Below are 24156 nucleotides of genomic sequence, written 5' to 3'. Positions count from 1 at the left end.
TCTTGTTCGCTACACACACACCATGCCTTCTTGCCTCCTCCTTTCTCTGCTGACTCCTATATTTACAGCCCCTCCCCACTTCCATCCCAACACACTACCCAAAGCCAAGGCACTGGAGAGCCACCAACCAAATATGCCCACCAGTCACATGTCCCAAACAGTGATTCCCGATCCTCACTCTGCAACACCAAAAAGGTCATAGAATGAAAAGGAACTGCGGGCATCACCCAGAGAAGTGACGTGCTTCCAAAATTACAGAGATGGCTCACTGAATTCTTCCCATGAAGTCATATTTCTTTCAACTCATTAACTCAAGGAATAGGCGCTGTTCCAAGGCACTGGGCTGGGTATCTGAGACAGTTCAGCATGTTTTCATCTTCCTTAATGCGGGGTGGGGGGGGAACATCCCCGTCTGCTGTACAGGTAGATCTTTTTTAAGAGGAAAAAGGGAGGACTTATAGGCATCCTCGGAACCGGGTATGGGTTGCAGATGTGGTCAGGCTGCCCAGCTCCTCACTCAAGCTAATGCCTCCCCATTTCTAGCCGCATCGCCAACTCAGTGTTTCAGCACGAATTTCAGGCCCCCTTCGTCCTAGAATGGCTCTTTTCAGATAATTAACTAATTATCTGTGTTCTCCTGTGTGGCCACTTCCGAGTTGCTCAAAAGATGGAGAAGGACAGGGGAGGAAGATCGAGCTTGGCCGGGGTGAGATTCCCTATTTGCAGGCAGTGCCGGCTCGGGCCAGAGGGCAGGCTGTCTGCTCAGTCTCACAAGCCTCAATCTTTGAACCCTCCACGGCGCAGGAGGAGGGAAGGAATGTGCGGAAGGCAGCACAACGCCAGGTGGACTTTCGGGCTGAGCACAAGTAAGGGGCCCGGGACGAGACTGTCGCAGGGGATCCGAAAATGACACGGAAAGGGTATACAGTTAAGGGCCTTCTGAACAATTCAACACCCGGCAGATTTCCAAAGAATCCCCAGGCAAGTTCTTCTGAGAGATCACGAGACAAGACGCGTGAAACTGATGTGTCTCTTTCGGACCAGACAGTGAGCAGCTCTAGGGGGGCAAGAGAACCTGCCCGCGGGCGGGTCCGGCGGGGAACGCAGGTACCGAGGTCGCCGGGCCGGGGCAGCAGGGCTGGCGGGCGGCGCGCGCGCACGCACGGCTCCCGGCTCCGGCCGCCCCGCAGGGCAGGGGCGGGAAAGCGGACTCGCCCCCGGCTGCTCGGGGAGCGGCGCAGGAACGACACCGGGGCCTCCCGGTGTCGGATGAATCTCCCGACCCGTCAGGCTGCCGGGCCCGGGTACGGGATGATCGGTGTCCCTCCGGGAGAGGCTCCTCCCGGCCTCGCCGTGCCGCAGCCCGCCCGCGCCCAGGTCCCCGCTTACTTTTGGTCGCCGCGATGAGGTTCTTGCCGTCCTTGATGAGCTCTTTGATGAACTTGTTGGTCCGCTCCAGCTCCGCTTCGTGGGCGCGGATCCTCTCCCGGAACCACGGGCTGTCGAGGTAGCAGTCGCTGAACTCCAGGGGCTGCAGCCCCATGACGGCGGCGGTCCGTGCGCACAGCCCGAGCCGGGCTCCGGGGCCAGGTGCGGGGCCGCGCGCGCAAGAAGCGCGGGAGAAGCTAGCAGCCCCGGGCGCGCGGCCAGAGCGGCGCGGACATGCCCAGCGGAGGTGAGCCCGGCCGCACTGAGCAGCGCCGCAGAGGCAAGCGAGAATGCGGCGCTCGGATCCCGGCAGTCGCCGCCGAAGCTCGGGCGCCGCGGCCCCGCCCCGCCCCGGGCGCCTCCAGCCCCGCCCCGCCCCGCGCTCGCCGCTCGCCCCCTTCTTTTTCCTCCGCCTTCCTCCTTCCTCCTCTCCCTTCCTTCCCTTCCTTCCCCAAGACGTCCCTTCCTTCTCTTCCCCACGCGCCGTGGCCCCTCCTCTTCCTTCCGAGCCTTCCCCGCTCTAGAATTTCGCCCCGCGGCTCTCCTCCAGCCCCCGGCGCGGGCGCCTCCCATTTTCTTGGCTCCCCTCTTCGGGGTGACTCACGGTTGGCTTCTCGATGCGGGGGAACTTGACCGGGACCAGGAAGGGGCGTCTTCAGAGCATCTGTAAATCCCAGCAGCCGGGCGACTTCACTCAGAGGTCTGGCTTGCTAGGGGCAACGGGGGGCTCCTGGATCTCCTCAACCCGGGACAGACACTGAGCTGTGAATGGACTCGCACGCATGGCTCTTTTTTCCCCGCTTTAGATTGAAAGCTTTATAAGGGCAGGGAGCATTTTCTTGCGGGCCCGGCAGCTGCTCTTACACCCTTCTGTGTAGCCACTCTGAACGACTTGGGGGAGGGGTCTAAACCACGGACGAGTTGTTTGTCGTATTCAGCAGATTAAATTTGCCTGGGTAGGTGGAGTCGATCTTTATTAAGCTGAATATAACCACCTGAAAACGAATGCCAGGTTCTCTGTGGTTTTCACAAAGTGGGGGTGACGATCAAATGAGAATTTGTCAGTGCGCATGGGAAAAGGGTACTCTTCCATGTGTCCTGAAACAACTTATGTGTCCCCAGAATGTTGACATTGTAAATGATTGAAATCCTTACCTCAAAGAAATCGATTGTTCATTAGAGTAGCTTTGAATAATAGCAGCTAACAGTTTATTAAGCAATCATTAGGTGCCTGGCACCCACCAGGAGCTCTACATACATTTTTACAGGCTCACAACATATGTTTACATATATCGGTTCGCTAATGATGTTTAATGTCACCAAGAGACTTCAAAGTGATTCTTTAAAAGGTTCAGACCCGAGCAGGGTAATTGAGGCTCTGGAAGGCATCTTGTAGGAGTGTAACCCTCAGGAACGAGTTAAATAAGCCTCCTACTCAATAAGCTTTTTTTGTTACAAAACAGCGATGTGAGTGGCTACGCCACAGATAAACATTATTACTTTCAGGTTCAGCCTCCAGAGAGTTCACGTTTTGCAAATAACTTTTACCCGTTGAAAAGCCTGGTTCCGGCTACAATCAGCAGGGGGAGCTGGCGTCTACAGAGAAGAAAATAAAAGAGGGAAAGACACTCAAGAATAGGAAGGGTGTAAACAGTGAGGCCCTTGCAAAACAGCCGAACACTGACAAACGGTCTGGGCAAAATCCTAAACCTGTCCTCATAAAAAGGGGCTGTTGTCACTTCCCCACAGTGTTAAACATGGAGTTAACATATGAGCCTGCAACTCCACTCCCTAGGCATATACCCAAGAGAAATGGAAACATATGTCCGCACAAATGCTTTTCCACGCCAGCGTTGTTCGTAACAGCCACACAGTGGGCTCAACCCAAATGTCCACCAGCTGATGAGTGGATAAACAAAATGTGTGTATCCATACAGTGGACTAATTCATCTACAATAAAAAGGAAGGAAGCACTGTTGCACGCTACAACATGATGAATCTTAACAACATTATGCTAAGTGAAAGCAGCCAGCCACAAAACACCACATATAATATCATGCAGCATGAAGTGTACACATATAAATTGGGAGTGAGGTCAAGAAGGCCTCATGGAAAGTATCATTAAAGAGTGACCAGAAGAATCAGTAGGGGTTGACTATTAAACAGGGGGTGGCAGCAGAGGAATCCAGGCAGGGAATCAGCCTGTGCAAGTCCCTGGGATGGGAAAGAGTCTGGTACATTCCAGAGACTAAAAGAGGAGGTCAGGAGGCTCAAGCCCAGTGAGTGAGAGAAGCTAGTTCAAGACAACGCTGGATGGTGGAGGGTTGGCAGGGGTCAGATCTGGCGCAGCCTTGTAGGTCATATATATCAACGGATGAAAGACATTTCTATGTATGGCAGTATGGGGAAGTCATACTGGCTTATACATGAGTTAAAGTTTATGCTAAAATAGCCTGTTTGTGGCCTATCAAACATACATTGCACATCTGCTTTAATTTTTAAAGAAAAGAGTGCACTGACCAGAAGTAAAGAATGTCCATGTTAAAAATATTCAGTGTCTCCCTTTGTGGGACACCAATGCTGGTCCTTCAATGATAAGACTCCCTTCCCAGGGGCCAAGGTCATACTGACTCACTGTGTTTGTGCTGATCTGGTTTGTTTCGTTTTTTGAAACCTTGAAGGAATATATCCCTGACTTATTTGATGTTCTTTGTTCTGACAAGACATAAAACTGTGCTGAAAACCATGCTTCTCTGGCACAGTTTCTCAGAGTTATCTGAGAGGCTGTCTTCTGGGCTATAGTCCTCAGTTTGGCTCAAATAAAATTCTTAGATTGTTTGTTAATTATTTTTGTCGACAATAGGATTTGGGATTGTATCCTAATGCTATGGGGAGCCTTTGAAGAGGTCTCAACACAGTGGTAACGTGATCTGGTTTGTGTTTTCTCTGCAGGTGCTGCATGGGAATGGGAGTCTAGAGGGAAAGTTTTTGGAGTTGTCTAGGAAAAAATGGTACAGCTTCACCCTCCAAGTGACAGTCGAGACAGAGAGTAATAGATCAAAATGTATTTTAGAGGGAGATTCTGGGACTTGACAATGGTCTGGATCTAGAAATGAGGAAGAAGGTGTCAAAGATGGCCCCAGGCTCCTGGCATGATAATTTAGGTGGATGGCTGTGATCTCTACTGAACATTGACTGCAAGGAAAACGTGGGATGCGAAGTCCATGTGGTGGTGGTGACTGGGATGGGCACGATCAGTTTCAGTTTCAGACTCATTAGGCTAAAGGTGCCTGGGAGACATCAAGTACACATGTCAGTTTGTCAGGTGGACACTCAGTCAATGCCTGGATGAGCTAAGGACCTGATTCAATGAAAGTTGGTCAGGTTCCAGTCTAGATAAAATAAAGGTTAACTCAGATGAAACCTTCCCTTTATGTAGGTTCTGCTACATTCACTATTGTCTTTCCCTGATGAATCACAAAGTTGCTACCTATAAAGTGAAATACAGCTTCTACTGAATCTTTGGATATGTTTCAGGCTGTGAGTCAGTTAGAATTAGGTTCAGATACATTATAACAGAAAATCCAAAATAACAGTGGTTTCAACCATAAGTTTATTTCTCTCTCTCTCATGTGAGTCCAGAAGTAAATAGCCTGACCTGATTCCACAGTCCCCAGGGACACACTGGCTTCCATTCTCAGTGTCACCTCCTGGTACAAGATGATTTGTCTCCTAGAGCTCCTTCTCTGAAGGAGGAAGGGAAAAGATAAAGGGGCCCCAGTCCCAACTGAGTCAGCCTCTTTTCTCAGCCTTCCTGCAGGTCTTAGACAACATTTTGCTTTTTATCTCATTGGCCAGAACTTAGTAACACAGCCACACTTCCCTACAAGGGAAAATGGAAAATGTGGTCTTTTATTCAGGTACTGCCACCCTAAGTGACATCTGAATTCTCTTACAAAGACACAGTCAATTTCGAGCAGGGACCTAGCCGTCTCTGCCTCAGGCCGACACCTTTATTAGTGTGGTACATAAATTATCGCTATGGCAAAACATAATTGATGTCCTAGGCAGCTTTCTTTCACAAATATTAAGGGAGGTGGGGGAATGCCAAAATAACTTAAGTAAGAAATTATTGGACCAAATCACTGAAAACCTCCGTGAAGAAGTAGGTTAGGCTTCTGAAGTTTTTATCACCGCTCCAACTTCATTTCTGTATGATTCTCTCAGCTCTGCGCACTTCTTGGTGCTAACTTCAGCCTCCAGAAAGTTTCCTTCATGAGAACTAAATGGCCTCAACATTTCCAGATTTACCTATAAGTCGTATCCCTTCTGGTGCTAGAAAGATGTTCCCCTATCACAACTACTTCAGTCTGGACATCAAACCAGTTTAGGAGCCTGCCAACCTCACTCACTTAAACCTGGAGGCCTGTCCTTCAGCTGATCACTGGGGCAAAGATGGGAGTAATTCCAAGTAGCTTTGGAAACACCTTTGAGCTGGGGGTGGGTTAATCCACCAAGATATGAGGATACAATGAGTTTGTGAACTAGTAATCTACAAAATATAATGGTGATGGTTGCCCAACAATGTAAAAATGCTTAATCCCACTGAACTGTACACTTAAAAATGGCTAAAATGGTAAGTTTTGTTATGTGCATTTCCCACAATAAAAAAAGAAACTAAACTATAATGAAGGGAGAGTGAAAGACCTCCTCCCCATACATCAGTGTTAGCAGTTTGGAGTGTATGTTTTCTTAAAGATAAATTACCACAGAATAATAGCTGTCCAAATGTGTTTGACATTTTCATTACATCTGTACTTTTAAAAGAACTTTTTTCTTCACAGAACCCTGTTAAGAGTTCGTGAACTAGCAATGTGGGTAATGCAATGTGAGTAATTCTATTCTGAGAGCACCACATTGCATAAGCTCTACTGAGGGTCAAGCCAGAATCTCTGTGTGATGGTTAATCTTGTGTGTCAATTTGATTGGGCTAAGGGATGCCCAGAGAGCTAGTAAACATTATTTCTGGGTGTGTCTATGAGGGTGTTTCCAGAAGAAATTAGCATTTGAATCAGGAGACTGAGTGAAAGAGATCCCCCCTCACCAATGCAGGGGGGCATCATCCAATCCACTGAGGGCCTGAATAGAAAAGGCAAAGGAAGGGTAAATTCCCTCTTTCTCTTCTTGAGCTGGGATATCCATCTTCCTCTGCCCTCGGACATTGGTTTTCCTTGTTCTCCAGCTTCATACTTGAACTGGGATTTATACCAATGCTTTCCTGATTCTTCCGTCTGCAAATAGCAGATCATGAGACCTCTTGATCGCTGTAATTATTGCATGAGCCAATTCCTGTATTAAATCTCAATCAATCTCTCTCTCCATCTATATCTATATCAATATCAATATGTTGACATCTAGATATCTATTGATATCTAGATATAAATATCTCTTATCTCCTATTAGTTGATTACATTTCTCTAGAGAATCCTGACTGATACACTCTGTATCTTTCAGGATTGCAGTGGGTAAACCCTTGTGGTGTAGAGAAATTGTTACTCGTGGCTCTAACAGCAACTGTTCTCCCATTACATGCCAGGGAGTGTGCTAGAACCAGGAAGATGACATTGAACAAAACGAGCACAATTCCCGTCCTCATGGAACAGCAGTCTCCGGTCAGAGAGAAAGAATGTATCAGATAGTTACAAACACAAATATAAGTATTAAATAAAGCTCCTGATAAGTGCTGGGGAAGAGCCCCCTGGATGCTAAGCAGGGGAATTTGGCCTATTCTGAGAAGTCACTGAGGAACTGACAATTGAGCTGACATCTGCTGGATGAGGAGTTAACAGGTAGAGGTGAAATGGATGTGATGTGGAGTGCCAAGAAGCGTTCCCAGGGAAAGTGTTGTCAAAGAACTAGAACAGGAAACTGAAAAGGGCCCTTCGGTTGGAGCACCATGGACTGATATACAGCCCCCGAAGACAGAGTGAGGGCCCATCCCACCTGAGTGAGGGCCTGTCCCACCTGCTTCTGCACCAGGCTCGCTTCTTTGCTCAAGAACACTAAGCGTGAGCGACTTCCCTGGTAGTCCAGTGGTTAAGGCTATGCACTTCCAATGCAGGGGCACAGGTTCAATCCCTGGTCAGGAAACTAAGATCCCACAAGCTGCCCTGCTCTGCCAAAAGAAAAAGAAAAAAAAAAAGAACACTAAGCGTGGGTTTCAGAACCCCTCCAGGGTTCCCTGATTGCTTCTAGGGAGAGCTCACTTTTCCCAGCACTCCTAGACATCATCACTTGGAAAAGTTTGGAACCCCAAGGAAGTTCTAGAACTATTCCACTTACCTAAGGATATTCAGTCAGCAAATATTGATTGAGTACCTGGAGTGGGCAAGCCACTGTGGAGAGTCCTACAAGGAATACCAAGGCCAGAAAGTCCCTATGTTAAGGTGTTTACCATCGAATATGCTCTAGCCATGGGGGATAAGCTGACACAAAGCTAATTACAAAACAAAGTACACTGCTGTTTGGTCCGGCCAGCCTGGTGGTCTGGCTGAGAAGTGGATGTTCCCAATGGAGCTAGGGTGGGGGAGTTGAGAACGAGTGTGTGGGTAGGGAAGGGGCAAGGATTTTCCAGTTCTCTCATATTTAAGTTAAAATCCTCTGAAGAAATCTGGGAGTCTTATCTTTTTCAGTTAGAAGAACCTGGCTTAAGAGGTGAGTCAAGGCACACAAGCAGTAGCCTCCCCAGGTCGCGTGCCCTGTCCTCGTGCAATCACTGCTTCCACTGCCCCAGCCTCTGGAGAGCCCTGGCATGGAGAAAAGGGAGCTGGGTGCAACGTCTTGTGTTATATTTGCATCAGTTCACCAGCAGGCGCTCCCCTGCCCAGCGGTTCCTCAGGCAAACACGGCCCTCTTTACTATAACATGGGGATCAGCTGACCTAAGCAGTGAGTTTGCAGTTTATTTTATCCATAAAAAAAAAAAAAGGTAGAAGGAAGAGAAGAGCTCTAAAGAGTTTTTCCCAGTAACCCAAATGCCCCTGACATGACCCAGAGAGAGTTTTCCGCAGGGTGGCCATCAACCAGGCAATTATCCTGTCATTAGAAAACCCATCTGCCATAACTAGGGGCATATTCTCAGAGTCCATGGGCACTTTAGTAAAATAAAAAGTGAAAATGTATAAATACTCATGTCTTTTGATGTAATAATTCCAGACCTGGCAATTTGTCCTAAGGGGGGGTTAAAAAAAAAAAAAAAATATATATATATATATATATATATATACACACACACACACACATTTTTAATAATTTGCCCTAAGGAAAAAATAAATAAATATATAATATATTTATATTTATAACATAATATAATGACATATATTATTTATATTTATAATATTTATTTATTTATTTTTTGGATGCACCACATGGCATGCAGGATCTTAGTTCCCTGACCAGGGATCAAACTGTGCCCCCTGCAGTGGAAGCGTGGAGTCTTAACCACTGGACCACCAGGGAAGTCCCAAAATAATATTTTTAGATGTACATGCTTAGGGCTATTTGTTGCAGAAGAAAAAAAAAGGAATCAATCTAATCATTGAAAACAGTAAAACAAATCAGCACGTATCAACTCGGCAGACTCACGGGTTCATGGGCTTTGATGTCGTAAATATGATAGTGTCTTTGCTCTGGTGGTGGACACTGGCATTTTGCCTGCACTCCCACTTCCTCACAGCAACCTGATTTCCACCTGGGTAATCATTTTCCTACAAAGCATGGAGTCTCAGTAAAATGCAGATGCTGGCCTCACACCAGGGAATCCAAAGAGATCCCTGGAGGCTCCTTCCGCTAATCCCTCCGCTCAGGCCTGCTGCTGCGGAAGGCTGGGCATGTGACCTACCCTCTGCCAATCGGACTCTCTTTCCCAAATCTTTGACTCTTGAGCCCAGTAAAGCACAGACAGGAGAAACAGTTCATGGGTCCAGCCAAGAGTGTCGAAAGAGACCTGCTGCCTGGCAGGCTACGCAGCTTCTTGTTTCCAGGCTGGTTCTTCAGGCTTCTTTTAGCACCCCACATTCTTCAAACACAATGCTTTTTTGCTTAAGTTGCCAGAACCAGGGTTTTTTTTCCCTGCAACCCAAGAAGAGCAGTAGATACCTAGATTGAATCTAGGAGTCGATGGACCTTCAGGGAAATTGTAGGGCACTTGGAATTGGTTATCTGGCTGAGCTAGAACAGAAAACAGTTACACACGCTTTTATATTCTGCGAGGGGAACCTAGGAGCCCATGGCACACACTGGAGAAACAAGTAATTAGGTTATCATCTTTGATCACTTAGCTCTAAGTCACCTGACTTTAAGTCCTCTGTGACAGTTAATTTTATGTGCCAACTTGACTGGGCGAAGAGATACCCAGAGAGCTGGTAGAACGTCATTTCTGAGGGGTGTTTCTGAAAGAGAGTAGCATCTGATTCAGAGGACTGAGTGAAGAGATCCACCCTTGGATAGAACAAAAAGGGAAAGGAAGGGTGTATTCCCTCTATCCCTTCTTGAGCTGGGATGTCCATCTTTTCTTGCCCTTGGACATTGGACATCAGACATCTGAGCTCAGACTTAGGGACTTATACCAGCGGCCCTCCCCCTGGTTCTCAGGCCTCCAACCATGGACTGAATTGCACCACCAGCTTTTCTGTTTCTCCAGTTTGCAGATGGAGGACTTCTTGGCCTCCATCACCAGGTAAGCCAATTCCTATAATAAATCTGCATATATATATATATATATATATATCCTAGTGGTTCTGTTTCTCTAGAAAACCCTAACACATCCCCCTTCGCCTGGAACTGCACACATTGTCTTGACATCCCCTCCTTTTTACAATTTTCCCCTGGATTTTTCATTTTTAAACAGAGTTTTACTATAAATAATTGCACAGAAAAGATTTTTAGAAATAAGCCAGGATGGGTTCACTAGACCTCTAATCTGTATTTCAGGCTCCTACCATGGTCTCATCTAGTAGTGTATGACATGCGTGCAGTGAACAGGTTTCTCACTTCAACACGTGGATAATCTAAAAGATGACCAAGGATAACCTATCTCTCTTTTCCTAACTTTTCCAGCAGCGACCTCAAGATGAATGAAGTTGTTGAGCCACCAGTCAACAGGAAGCACAGGAAATTGTAGGCTGAGTGTAAGGTGTGCAAAAAGACAGAGGCTATGTACAGCTGCCATAGAGCAGATAGAGAGTATCCTGAGCTTCATTGCTGCACTTGTTTGTCCTTTATTGTACAAATCCACAATGATTTAAATACTTTACTTTTGGTTACACCTTTTTTCTAAAAAAAAAACAAAAAAACAAAAACAAAAACCTTTTGGCAGGGATGAGATAAAAGAAAGATTGCATGGTGCATGTTTAATGAAAAATTAAGTACTGATTTCCTATTTCTCAAAAAAGTTGCAGAAGAATGTTTGTCGACATTTCTTGTCCGCCATGGGGTATACACGATGACATCTCTAACCACATGAAAACCGGAGGGCCCAATGCTGCTGGACAAGCTTCAGCAGCTGCTTCCAAAGTTAGAGTATTTATGAAAACTGGGCCCACAGATGGCAATTTTACATGTTTAGCCACAGCGGGGAGTTTACTCTGTGACATGTGACTTTCCCCCTAGATCAAATGACTCTCCTCCTCATGTTTTTTTATCTTCTGATTCCAAGATTTCTTGTGACATTACATAAAGTGAAATAGGTAGGCTCCATTCATAGAGAAAACAACTTTGCAGAGGGTTAAATGAAGCCAGTTTTGTATCAATGAGGATACGAATGAAGATGCTGAGACTTCCGGTGCTCACCCACACCCAGTTCTCCCCTCTTTTAGGTAACACGTGAGTAATATACTTGCCACCTTCTGCTGTGTTACCAGGCCTAACCAGGTTCTTCTGGCTCTCGCAGAACTGACGTGTCCTTTCCAGGCTGAAGCATTTGATGTCTGGTGCAAGGCTCTCCTGCACTTTCTTGCCCTGCCTTGGTAGCCATGAAATCCTCATGTTCCGAAAGATGAAGCAATGAAATGATTGGGCCTCCATTAGCCTGAATCTCTGAGAGACTGTGAGAGGCAGACACACTCACTCACTCACTTGCATAGATTACGTAGCTTGAGTGAGAAATAAACTCTTGTTGGATAAGCCACAAGATTTTGGAGTTGATTGTTACCACAGAATATAGCCTGTCCAATTCTGACTCACACAGAAGAATTCCAAGATCTCAGGAAAGGGGAAGAGTATTGCTAATGGGATTGAAAAGCATATAGCAAGAGAAGGGCAATATTTTTTTTAAATCATTTTAAAGTTTTTCTTTATTTGATGGGTACAAAGATTCTGTTTGGTATGATGACAAAACTGTGGAAATAGTGATGATGGTTGCACAACATTGTGAATGTACTTAATACTACTGAATTGTACACTTAAAAATGGTTAAAGTGGTACATTTTGTGTTATGTATATTTTGCCACAATAAAAAAAAAATCACCCCCCAATTCTTTTTCTATCAAAATCTTCCAGTAATGATAGGGGTTAGAAAAATAGGCATTCATATATTGTTGTTGAGAATATAAATATTGCCTTTCTGGAGGCAAATTTGGTAATAAACAAGGCCTTTGAAATATGAAGCCTTTTGATGCATTTATTCCTATTCTGGGAATTTGACCTAAAATTTAAAAAATAGGGCTTCCCTGGTGGAGCAGTGGTTAAGAATCCACCTGCCAATGCAGGGGACATGGGTTCAATCCCTGGGCTGGGAAGATCCCACATGCCACGGAGAACTAAGCCCGTGCACCACAACTACTGAAGCCCACACGCCTAGAGCCCGTGCTCCACAATAAGAGAAGCCACTGCAAAGAGAAACACTTGCACTACAAAGAAGAGTAGCCCCTGCTCGCCACAACTAGAGAAAGCCTGTGCACAGCAACAAAGACCCAATGCAGCCAAAAATAAATAAATAAATAAATAAATAAATAAATAAATAAATAATCTTTTTAGAAATAAAATAAAATAAAAAATAATTTATAAAGTTTTATGTAAAATTATCATAACCCCAGCATGGTTTTTAAAAGCTAACAATGTGAAACAGTGGACCAAAGGGTTATGTAATTTAGGGTATATTCATATAATTGAGCACTATGGAGCTATTTAGAATTATAGTACAGAAGAATGTTTAATGAGGAATACTGGAGAACTGCTCCAATATAATGTTAAATGAAAAAAAATACAAACCCTCATTCTTAAGTGAGTCCCTACATGTAAGGTTAGTTTGACAGTATTGATTCGTAATAAATGTATGCTGATTTTCTGTTCATAACATTATTTTCTAAGACTGTTAACCATGGTTGAAAGATTATAATTACAAGTTCTCTAAAATATCTCAGGATATAATTTATCTGTGCATAAAAACAAACTCATTAAAATAACTAAATTTTAAAAAGACCTCCTCCTATTTCTTACCTTTCTTGCATTTAGGTTCTGCCCTACCATAACTCGTTACCCCTTTGCATCTGAAGGTAATTAATGAGAGAAAAATGGAGAAAAAGAGACTTTGGTTGGTTCTCCTTTCTCTGTTATCTTTTTAACATTACATCATCTTTCCCCAGAGTCTTTTTGTTTTTGTTCTTGTTATGAACATGACCTTAAAAGGACCCTTTTTGTTTTTCTACTATTTTTCACATCTCTAAGCTCCTTCTGGATGTGCTTTTCCTAATATTGTTACTTAAGGGTCATTTGTAAATAATGTGCTGCTCTCTCGTATTTAGGTAAATGTACACATTTATCCACTATGTCATATTTTGAGCTCAGTAGAGGAGCGCCTACGTAGCCACTCCTGGTTTTTTAAGATATCGCTCTTTATTTCTTCCCTATTGGAATTAAGACAATCATCTTCAACTTGACTTATAGGAACCCCCAAAAGTATGTAAAAATTTTTCAAGAAGCACAGTTGGCAGAGAAACGTTTATTTCCAGATCCCCAATTTCCACTTGTCCTTTTTCCTAAAAATCATCTGTTTGAAAAGCTATTTTGCAAGTTCTCCTGGGTAGGAGAAGAGGAGACAGTAGAAAAGCATACTGCAAAATCATTCATCTACATCCTTGTTCCAAGATGTAAGAATCTCCAGGGTACCCAGAGGACAATTTCAAAGATTGTTTCTGGAAGCGTTCTGTAATGATTAACCCACCATAGTGCTTTTTGTCTTTCCCTGTCTTTTGCACATTTCTGTTAAGAGTAATTATGGCCTTAGAGATTAATCTCCAAAATATATAAACAGTTCATCCAGCTCAATATCAAAAAAACAAACAACCCAATCAAAAAATGGGCAGAAGACCTAAATAGGCATTTCTCCAAGGAAGACATACAGATGGTCAAGATGCACATGAAAAGCTGCTCAACATCATTAATTATTAGAGAAATGCAAATAAAAACTATAATGAGGTATCACCTCACACCAGTTAGAATGGGCATCATCAGAAAATCTACAAACAGTAAATGCTGGAGAGGGGGTGGAGAAAAAGGAAAGCTTTTGCACTGTTGGTGGGAATGTAAATTGATACAGCCACTATGGAGAACAGTATGGAGTTTCCTTGCAAAACTAGAAACAGAGTTACCATATGACCCAGCAATCCCACTGCTGGGCATATACCCAGAGAACACCATCATTCAAAAAGACACATGCACTCCAATGTTCATTGCAGCACTATTTACAATAGCTAGGACATGGAAGCAACAGAAATGTCCATCAACAGATGAATGGATGGGCTTCCTAGGTGGCACAGTGGTTAAGAATCCGCCTGCCAATGCAGAGGTCACGGGTTCGATCCCAGCTCCAGGAAGATCCCACATGCTGCGGAGCAACTAAGCCCGTGTGTGCCAAAAAAAAACAGATGAATGGATAAAAAAGATACATACATATATACAATGGAATATTACTCAGCTGTAAAAAGGAATGAAACTGGGACATTTGTAGAGACATGGATGGACCTAGAAACTGTCATACAGAGTGAAGTGAGCCAGAAAGAGAAAAACAATATTGTATATTAACACATATATGCGGAATATGGAAAAGTGGTACAAATCAACCGGTTTGTAAGGCAGAAATAGAGACACAGATGAAGAGAACAAACAGTATGGACACCAAGTGGGTAAAGCGGGGAGGGTTGGGGGGCAATTAATTGGAAGATTGGGATACCAAATAGTACACTCTAAATATATGCAGTTTATTGTATGTTAACTGTATCTCAATAAAAATTCTTTAAAAAAAAGAAAAAAGGGTAACTCTGGCCTTAGAAACTGTCCCGTTGAGATATTCTGATTATATTATAGGATGAGGTGGTAATATTGCCTCTCCCGCCTTCAAATATAATTACAGCATGCATGATTCTTGAGGAAGAGACACGTGAAAGCAAAGAAAATGTCCTTAAGAAATACTGAACACTAAAAATGGCTCTTCTCCTTTTTGAACATCAGCTTTATCTTTTTCTTTTTTCCTCTGTCTCTCTTCAATATTCTACCCTAGAATGTGTTGTCAGCTGAAAAGAAAAGCACCTTTGAACAGATTAGTCATGCTGATTCTTTAAAGTATAACCGGAATGTATAATTGCTGAGATTTTTGAGACACGATGGATAAAGCCTGTGCATGAAAAGTTCCCATGATTTATTTCAAAATGTTTGCATTATTTAAAAAAAAGGGAGTTAAAAGTTATTTCACTGATAGGAAATAGTTATTGATTTACTGACTTAATCTTTCTATGCCTCAGAGTCCTCCCCTGTAAAATGGGGATAATAATTGTACCCTTTCACTGAGTATTGTTTGGAGATTAAATGAGTCAGCCTATAGTCTATGCAAGGCACATAAAACAGTGCCTGGGGCAGACTAAGTGCTTTCATGTTGCCCCACTCCTCGTCTTCAGTCTTTAATTCTTCCTGTTGTCTCCCTTGGTAATCTCACCCAGTCACCTGGCTTTAATATCATCTCAATGCCAATGATTCCCAAGTGTATATTTCTAACACCTGCTCACCCCAGAACCCCAGATTCACATTCAACAGCCTACCGGACCTCTCCACTTGGATACCTACTAGACACTTCGAACTCTCTCTCCAAATGAAATTCCTGTTCTTCCCTCTCCCCAAGCCTGCTCCCCCTACAGGCTTTCCCCTGTTACTTGATGTCAGTGCCATCTTTCCAGTTGCTCAGGCTTCCAGAGCTTTGAGTTAATCTGCACTGCTTTCTTTCTCTCATATTCCACATCCAGTCTGTCTTGCTACAAAATGATATCAAGCATCTGACCACCATTCACTCCCTCCAGGGCCCCCTGCTGCAAGCTGCTCAGACCTCCCTCCTGGATCACTGCAACAGACTCCACCCTGGGCTCTGCCTCTGCTCTTACTCGCTGATAGTCTAGCTAATGGGGCAGCCGGAATGATCCTTCTAAAATGAAAATCAGGAATTCCCTGGTGGTCCAGTGGTTAGGACCCAGCCCTTTCACAGCCAGGGCCCAGGGTTGATCCCTAGGTGGGGAAATAAGATCCTAAGCTGGGCAGTGTGGTAAAAAAAAAAAAAAAGAAGAAGAAGGAGAAGAAGAAAATCAGATCATACCATCCCTCTGCTTAAAATTCTTCAGTACATCCTCTCCTATACATAACACAGTAACAACTTTTTCAAAAATATATATATACGTATATATAGTTTCATGCACACACATATTCATTTTTTAAAAGACTAAAAATGCATCAAATTGTTGGCAGGGGTTATCTTAGGGTGGTAATATTACATGTGATTATTTTAAAACATTTGCCTTTTGACCCACTAATAGTACTTTTAGGAATTTATCTATAGGAAATAATTAGGACATGCCCAAAGACTTAAGTTCAAAGATGCTAGTCACAACAATATTTACAATAGGTAAAAGCTGGAAATAGTCTAAGTATATCACAATAGGAAAGTACAGCTGATTTCGAATAACTAAGCGGTTAGGGTTGCTGACCCTCCTCGCAGCAGAAAATTCGAATATAACATTGTCGACTCTCTTTAGTAGTGGTTCCTCCACACCCATGGTTCCCCCATATCCACAGTTCTGCATTAGGATTCAACCAACAGCAGATCAGGTAGTATTGTAGTATTTACTGTTTGAAAACATTCTACATAAGTGGACCTGCAAGTTCAAACTTGTGTTATTCAAAGGTCAACTGTAACAATAAATTATGTTACAGCAAGTGATCGATTCTCTGACATGGTTGACCTTTTTTTTTTTTTAATTCATAACACTGTTAATGAAAAAAGATTATGAACTAGTAAGTACACTATGGGATTAACTTTGCGAATTAAAAAAACGTATATGAAGAGAAGAAAAGACAGGAAGGATATGCTCCAAAACATCAACGGCAGTCGTCCGTAGGAAACAGAGGCAGGTGGCCGTGATCTAGAGCTATACAGCCATGGAAGAGCCACTACTTCCCATTAGCAAACATACTTGGAATTCACAAACTCAGAGCAAATGTGCAAATCTGCACTTCCTGCAACGTTCTACAATGTCAGCTTAAGCAACCATCTCTTTTATAGGCTGTAAATGCACTCATAGAATGTATCACACGAATAAAAAGATATTTAAATCTGAATTTATTGGGACAAAGAATGATTCTTATTCTGCATACTTAGTAAACAGAAAAAATAAATAAAGTCCCCTAATACTTTAAGGAACTTAGGCTTTTTAAGTCTTGCCAGATTAGGATGGGTTAAGCTATTTTTTGCAATGACTGATAAGAGTTTCCCAAGCTTCTTATCAGATTTTAACCTGTTTGAAAACAGTAGTTACAAGTGCAAGAAGCAAGTTGCTTGGCATGCTTGGTGACGGAATCCAGTTTCTAATTTAACAATTTGGTTTTTAAACGTTGAGCTTAAAAGTTAGTTCTTAGAATTTTATGTTTCATGTGTTTCTTGTTACTTACAGAATGAAGTAATCAAAGGAAAAAAAGAAATTCTACATTTACAGCTGCCTTTCTGTTCTATTCGGCCTCAGCCATCTTCACCCTAGAACACATTAAAACGATTAAGAAGTCTAAGTCATCTCTCTTTATTCTTCACATAACTGAAGCATAGGTGCCATTCAAGCTACCAACTCCTTTTCACTGAAAAGTAAAACAAACAACTGAAAAGCAGAATACGAAGCTCCTATGTAATAGAAGAAACCACAAAACTATCAGAAATGACCTGAAAGCCAAGCTTGCAGATTTTTTTCATGAATCAAGTAATAAAGTCAACCACAAAAGCTGTCATGTATGCAGTAAAATAGGTTGGCTTCAGCACATTCCTTTGTTTTATCAGTTGGTTTTGACACAAGCAAGGAGACTGCCCTTAAAAACCCACATGTTGAATACTGAGAACATGACATTTTACCGGACTTTGTTGCAAAACTAGAATTGTGTGAGAACACCACCACTTTGTCCTTTTGGAACATAAAACAGAATTTATCAAGCAACAGTCCCCATAAAAGGCAGGAAGGTCTGATTATGTGCTTATGAGCTTAAGGCTTTCCTTTTCTTTTCAGACTATTTTGGCATTCTTTGAAAACAAACTAAAATTCTCTTATTTTCTGGGGAGAGAGAGAGGTAGAAATTACTAATACAAAACATGAGCTTCTTACCAGTATCAAAACAAGGAAATCAACTCTAGGCTTAATTGGAGTGAGTGTATGCACTCACTAATTTACAATTTGGCTTTTAAATGTTAGGCCAGGAGTACCCATTTTGGTCATCTCCATAGGTGGGCTGAGCCTGTACACTGCGTATGTCTAGCAAATAAAAAAATCTGAATGTTAATGACATCAATAAAAAACCTCTATAAGAGTGTGAACAAAGAGAAACTTATTTGATCCTAATATTAAGTCAAATCTAAGATAGAATTTCTCTCTCTCAATTTACACTATGGTTCTCAAATGAAGAATTGTAATGCTTTGGAGGATATTTCAAGAAAATTAGATCTAAGTGCTTCTTTTCTTTCTTTTTTTTTTCTTTTTAAATGTTTATTCATTCATTTGGCTGTGCTCGATCTTAGTTGTAGCATTCCAGCTCTTAGCTGTGGCATGCAAACTCTTAGTTGAGGCACGTGGGATCTAGTTCTCCGACCAGGGATTGAACCCAGGCCTCCTGCATTGGAGCACAGTCTTTTTTATTTATCTGTTTGTTTGTTTGTTTGTTTATTGGCTTCATTGTGTCTTTGTTGCTGCACACGGGCTTTCTGTAGTTGCAGCAAACGGGCTACTCTTCACTGTGGTGCACAGGCTTCTCATTGTGGTGCCTTCTCTTGTTGTGGAGCACGGGCTCTAGGCACTTGGGGTTCACTAGTTGTGGCACACAGGCTCAATAGCTGTGGTTCACGGGCGCTAGAGTGCAGGCTCAGTAGTTGTGGCACACGGGCTTAGTTGCTCCGCGGCATGTGGGATCTTCCTGGAGCAGGGCTCGAACCTGTGTCCCTTGCATTGGAAGGCTCTTAACCACAGCACCACCTAAGAAGTCCCGGGAGTGCAGAGTCTTAACCACAAGGGAAGTCCCTAAGTGCTTGTTTTCTTAGTGACACAATTTAAAAATTACACTTTGCTCAAAATTGATAGTAAATATTTCATTGATTAAAAAATGGACAGATTCTAGCTCAAGTATCTCATCTGTTGATAATGGCAAAATTAACAGATCTGCAGCCTCTATTTAGGTAGGCGCTTCTTTAGTGATATTTACAATCACAGAGAAGTGAAAGGAGCACTTGTTTGCCAATACACAGTCATCAAAGCCACACAAATAACCCTAAACAAGCTGAATAGCTGTTGTTTGGCACCTAGATATGTTCTGCAAATTAAAAGGGCCTCACTAAAGAAGGGTAAATATCCATTAATGTATTAAACGTGAATTTCTTGAAGGAATTCCCTGGCTGTCCAATGGTTAGGGCTCCGAGCCTCCACTGCAGGGGATGGGGTGCCATCCCTGGTCGAGGAACTAAGATCCCACATGCTGTGCTGCCAAAAAAGAAAAGAAAAGAAAAAGAGAGAGAAAATTTCTTGGGCTCTTTATGTTCTTACTACTGCCTTTAGTTGCTGAGTGCTCTTTCCACTTAAGAGCCTAAACCTTAACCTTTTATGTAAACTTTGCAATTTACAGATTTAAACTCAGTCAATCCAGGGGTTTCCCCCCTCTCACTTTCCTTCCCTTTTCCAGGGTTTTACATGTTGTACTGACCTCAGAGGCCCCGGGCCAGGGGCCAGGATCTGCTGAGCTGGGCAATTCCCTGGTCTGGTTGTCGGTGCCGTTCTCTTGCTGCCCTGTGTCTGCACGCACCTCTGCCAGCTTCACCCTGACTGCAAGGCCCCTCCTGCTCCTCCATCCCTCTCCCAGCCACTCCCTTGTACTTTGGGGGGGGGGGGCGGGGGGCGGAGAGGGGGATGTCAGGAGAGTGCTGGATGCTCACTATCCTGCAGGGTAGAGAGGAATGTCTCTGTCACCCAGTGAGGGCTGCTGGGACAAGGTGAGGATCCTCTCGCCCTCAAGTCCTTCCTGTCTTCCCCCAGGGAATTCCCCCGGGGAATTTCTTGTCCTCTCAGCTGACTGAGAGGCGGGTACGATGCTTTCTTAAGCATCTCAATTCTATCACATGCCCTTAGATTTTCTTCCTCTTGTTTCCTTTCTGTAGACAACTTCATACCTCCTAACTCTTTGGTTTATGATGTAAACGTCCTGAATCTTCCAGGCACTCATTCATTTACAACTCAGAAAACGTTTCCTCTTTCAAGAAACCTGCCTTATAATAAAAAGCCTACTGATTCAGCTTTGATTTTATTCCATTCAGAAGCTTAGTCGTCCTCTTCGTTCTCGGCTACTTTCACCCTCAGCCTAGAGCCATGACCGCTGTAGATACAGTGGGTGAAGGGGGAAGTGGTAATCAGGGGTGATACGAGCCCCCCTAGTGGCCACTTGGAAACGTGCAGGACATTTTTAGTGGTCACAGTGACTTGGGGATTTACTGGCATTTGGTGGGTGAGGCTAAGGACGGTAAGTATCCTGCCATTGCAGGACAATGCCATACAAAATGCCAATAGCTCCCTGCTGAAAAATGCCAAAGACGTTCTTCTCTTCGGCAGCTTTTCCATTCCCTGGCCCCATCTGTGTTACTACACAGTACAGCTCCAGGGCCCTCTTTTATTACCTCTGAGAGACTGACTCTTTTCCCCTCCGCAGTGCCACGGGATTAGCTTGACTCCCCATGCAGTCTTTGCATCTCTCCGTCCTGAGCTGTCTGGGGGAGGAGCAAGGTGCTGGACCGGGAGGTACATTTAGGTGTTCCGTTCTTTAACGTCACGTTCCTCTTCCATCCATGGAGTAGTTTGAGTTTTTGCCTCTGAGCTTGCTTGGCCAATCTCCTACATGAAAAATACACCAGCGTGCATCTCTTGCTTCTCATTCCCACTCCTATCATTGCTCTGTGCAAGAGAAAAGGGGAAAGAGCCATATTTTAGTCCTGTCACTAACTATGACTTTGGGCCTGTCATTTAGCCCCAAAGGCGGCTTAGTTTTCTCATTTGTAAAAATGAAGGCATTGGGCTAGAAGCCCTCTACTGGCATTTCAGCTCTGTGCGTCTGTGGAAAAAAAAAATAGCATTTGTTCTGTGGTTTAGGCACACTTTACATTTCTTCCTTTACAAAGGTCATTTAGTCTTTTTTGCTCATAATTTAGAAGTCAGTGGAGTCTTCAGGGGAGGAAATGGCAACAATGAAACTAGGTTTTTCATACCATTTTGTGGCAAGTGTTGGTTGATTATTGAGCTACATGTAGTAAAAAATATATATACATTTTAAGTTACTCTGTATTCCACAAAGAATTAATCTCCCACCCATCCTTGCTTTATTAATACATTTAGGAAATATTTACTAATCATCTACTGTGTGTCAGGCACTGTTCTAGATACAACAGTGCTGAAAATATAACAGTGAACAAAATAAACTCAGTGCTTTCATAGAGCTTACATTTTAGATCATTACTTCTCAAAGTGTGATCCCTGAAAAACATCTCAGGGGCTCCAAAAGGTCAAAAACATTGTACTCATAATACTAAGGTATTATTTGACTTTTCCAATGTGTTTACATTTGCACTGATGGTGCAGAAACAATGGTGGGTTAAATTGCAAGTGCCTTAGCATGAATCAAGGTAGTGGTACCAACTGCGCTAGTAGTTACTGTATTCTCCACCACCACACACTTGAAGAAAAAAAAAAGAAAAAGCTGGTTTCATTTAAGCAGTCTTTAATGGAGTAACAAAAATTAATAATTTTTATGCTAAATTTTACCCTTTGAGTATACATCTTTTTAATATTCTGTGTGACAAAAAGGGAATTACACATAAAGTACTTCTGCTGCATCCAGAAATACAATGGTTGTCATGAGGAAAAAGCACATATGATTATTTGAATTACATGCTGAACTAGCCACTTTTTCAAATGAAACCTCATCTTTCCTCGAAAGAACAACTGGAAGATAAATGATGGTTTTCTAGACTTGAAAACTTGGCAGACATTTTTTTTTTAAAACAAGCCAAATAATTCTGTAACTTCCAGGAAAATAACTGGCAGTATTTGTTGCCAATGATAAAATTCAAACTTTCAGGCAAAAATTAGAATTTCGGAAAATCTGTATCCACCACTATTAGTTTGACAGCTTCCCCAAAACACAAAGAATTCTGATGAGATTGGTGGCAATATTAACAAATGCAATTTTTTGATATTGTGGAATGAAGTGTGGCAACATTTAGAAGATCTACATAACTCAGCAAGCTATTTTCCAAATGACCAATGCATGATGTTAACAAAATCAAGCATGCATTAAAGGTCCATTAAAGGCATGAGAGAGACATTAAATTTTAATGTAACAGTATGAAACATTCACTGAGAAGGGGAACTGTGCAGTTGAGGTGACTAGGGACTGAGCTTTTCAAATCCTTCTGCCGTTTTCCACCCAGCTTTTACCAAGGCTTCCCATGCTGTGAAGAATTCCATTACTAAGAATCAGTGGCTCATTGGGATTGCCACATATACATTACTAATAAAAAAATGATCAAATTGTACACTTTAAATATATGCAGTTTATTGTATGTCAATTATATCTCAATAAAAGTTCTTAAAAATAAGAAAAGAAAAGAAAACAACAACAAAAAAAGAATCAATGGCTCTTGACATCCAGCAGGGAATATGCCACCAAGACAAGATTTGGGAACCGGCATAGGAAAACTGGCCAAGAACTCAAGGAGGCCTCACTGGAACCATCGATGGAAGAATATTTAAAATTGATCACACAGGGGGGCTTCCCTGGTGGCGCAGCGGTTAAGAATCTGCCTGCCAATGTAGGGGACACGGGTTCGATCCCCAGGCCCAGAAGATCCCACATGCCATGGAGCAACTAAGCCCGTGTGCCACAACTACTGATCTCATGTGCCACAACTACTGAAGCCGGCACGCCTAGAGCCCATGCTCCGCAACAAGAGAAGCCACTGCACTGAGAAGCCCATGCACCGCAATGAAGAGTAGCCCTGCTCACCACAACTAGAGAAAGCCCGTGCACAGCAACGAAGACCCAGCGCAGCCAAAAATAAATAAATAAATAATAAAATAAATCTTTAAAAAAAGATACAATGTCCAATTATTAAAAAAAAAAAAACTGATCACATAAGGAGATGCTTTATTGCTGAAGGGGCCGCTGTTAGTCTTGGAGCATTGTGCTACGATGGTTTGGGAATGTCCAATGAGATTGGAGCTATTGAAAATGCTGTAATTCGGCCTCAGCATGTGAAAGATAGAATTCTTTCTACCTTTGAGTACTTAGCAGGAAGTACTGGTTTACCAGCTTTGTCTGCCCTGGCAGTGAGCAGAACTCCATTTCTCATGAACCTCATGATGAGAGGCTCTTGGGTGACAATTGGTGCAACCTTTATAGACATGATTGAAACCAGAATGCTGGTACAACTGACACCATAAAACTGGAGCCCAGACCCAAAGCACCTTGCTTGGTTACTACATTCTGGTGTGATGGGAGCTGTGGTGGTTCCTCTGATGATATTAGGGGGGCCTCTTTTCCCCTTGGAGCTGCAAGGTACACAGCTGCCACCGTGGGAGGCCTCTCCACTGTTGCCATGTGCACAACACTGAGAAGTTTTTGAACATGGGAGCACCCCAGGGGGTGGGCCTGCATCTCATCTTTGCATCCTCAATGGGATCTATGTTTCTGTACAAGGTGGCTGGTGCTGCTCTGTACTCAGTGGCGATTTATAGTGGGTTAGTTCTTCTCAGCACCTTCCTTCTGTAAGACACCCATAAAGTAATCACTTGTGCAGAAATAGTAACAATGTATGGAACTCAAAAATATGATAACATCAATTGGATGCTGGGAATCTACTTGATACATTAAATATATTTATGCAAGTTGCCAGTATTCAAGCAACAGGAAACAACAGAAAGAAATAAAGTCATTCAGTTTCTTACTTCTTTAGTACATCATATACCTTGCTTGTTTACTAGGGGTATATATTCATTAAATAGTTTGTGCAAGCAGCTTTCATTGAAGATTAGAAGATAAGAACTTGTCAGTATGTTTCAGATGTTCTAGTAACATGGTGGTTCAGGTCTGCTTTTCCTTCCAGAGAATAAATTCAGTAGTTCTCTTC

At 43.0% G+C, this 24156-nt stretch overlaps 1 protein-coding gene and 1 pseudogene across 2 annotated transcripts in view; one reads left to right on the top strand and one right to left on the bottom strand.

Annotated features, from left to right (window-relative positions):
* ARHGAP10 (Rho GTPase activating protein 10) overlaps nt 1–1852 on the bottom strand; it is a 322934-nt gene extending 321082 nt beyond the window's left edge. Inside the window, exon 1 of one of the 2 annotated variants that reach the window (XM_057726057.1) lies at nt 1390–1852. In XM_057726057.1, the coding sequence (XP_057582040.1) occupies nt 1390–1543 (154 nt within the window). In that variant the 5' untranslated portion in view covers nt 1544–1852. The remainder of the gene's footprint in view (nt 1–1389) is intronic. The other variant, XM_057726056.1, reaches the window with a different exon arrangement.
* LOC130848476 (growth hormone-inducible transmembrane protein-like) lies at nt 1542–23956 on the top strand (annotated as a pseudogene).
* Nucleotides 23957–24156: the final 200 nt, after the last annotated feature.

This window comes from Hippopotamus amphibius, chromosome 3 (assembly GCF_030028045.1).
Source record: "Hippopotamus amphibius kiboko isolate mHipAmp2 chromosome 3, mHipAmp2.hap2, whole genome shotgun sequence".
NCBI classification, from domain to species: Eukaryota; Metazoa; Chordata; class Mammalia; order Artiodactyla; family Hippopotamidae; genus Hippopotamus; species Hippopotamus amphibius.
Note: the sequence above shows the minus strand (reverse complement) of the source record. Positions and strands in the feature narration are given on the sequence as shown.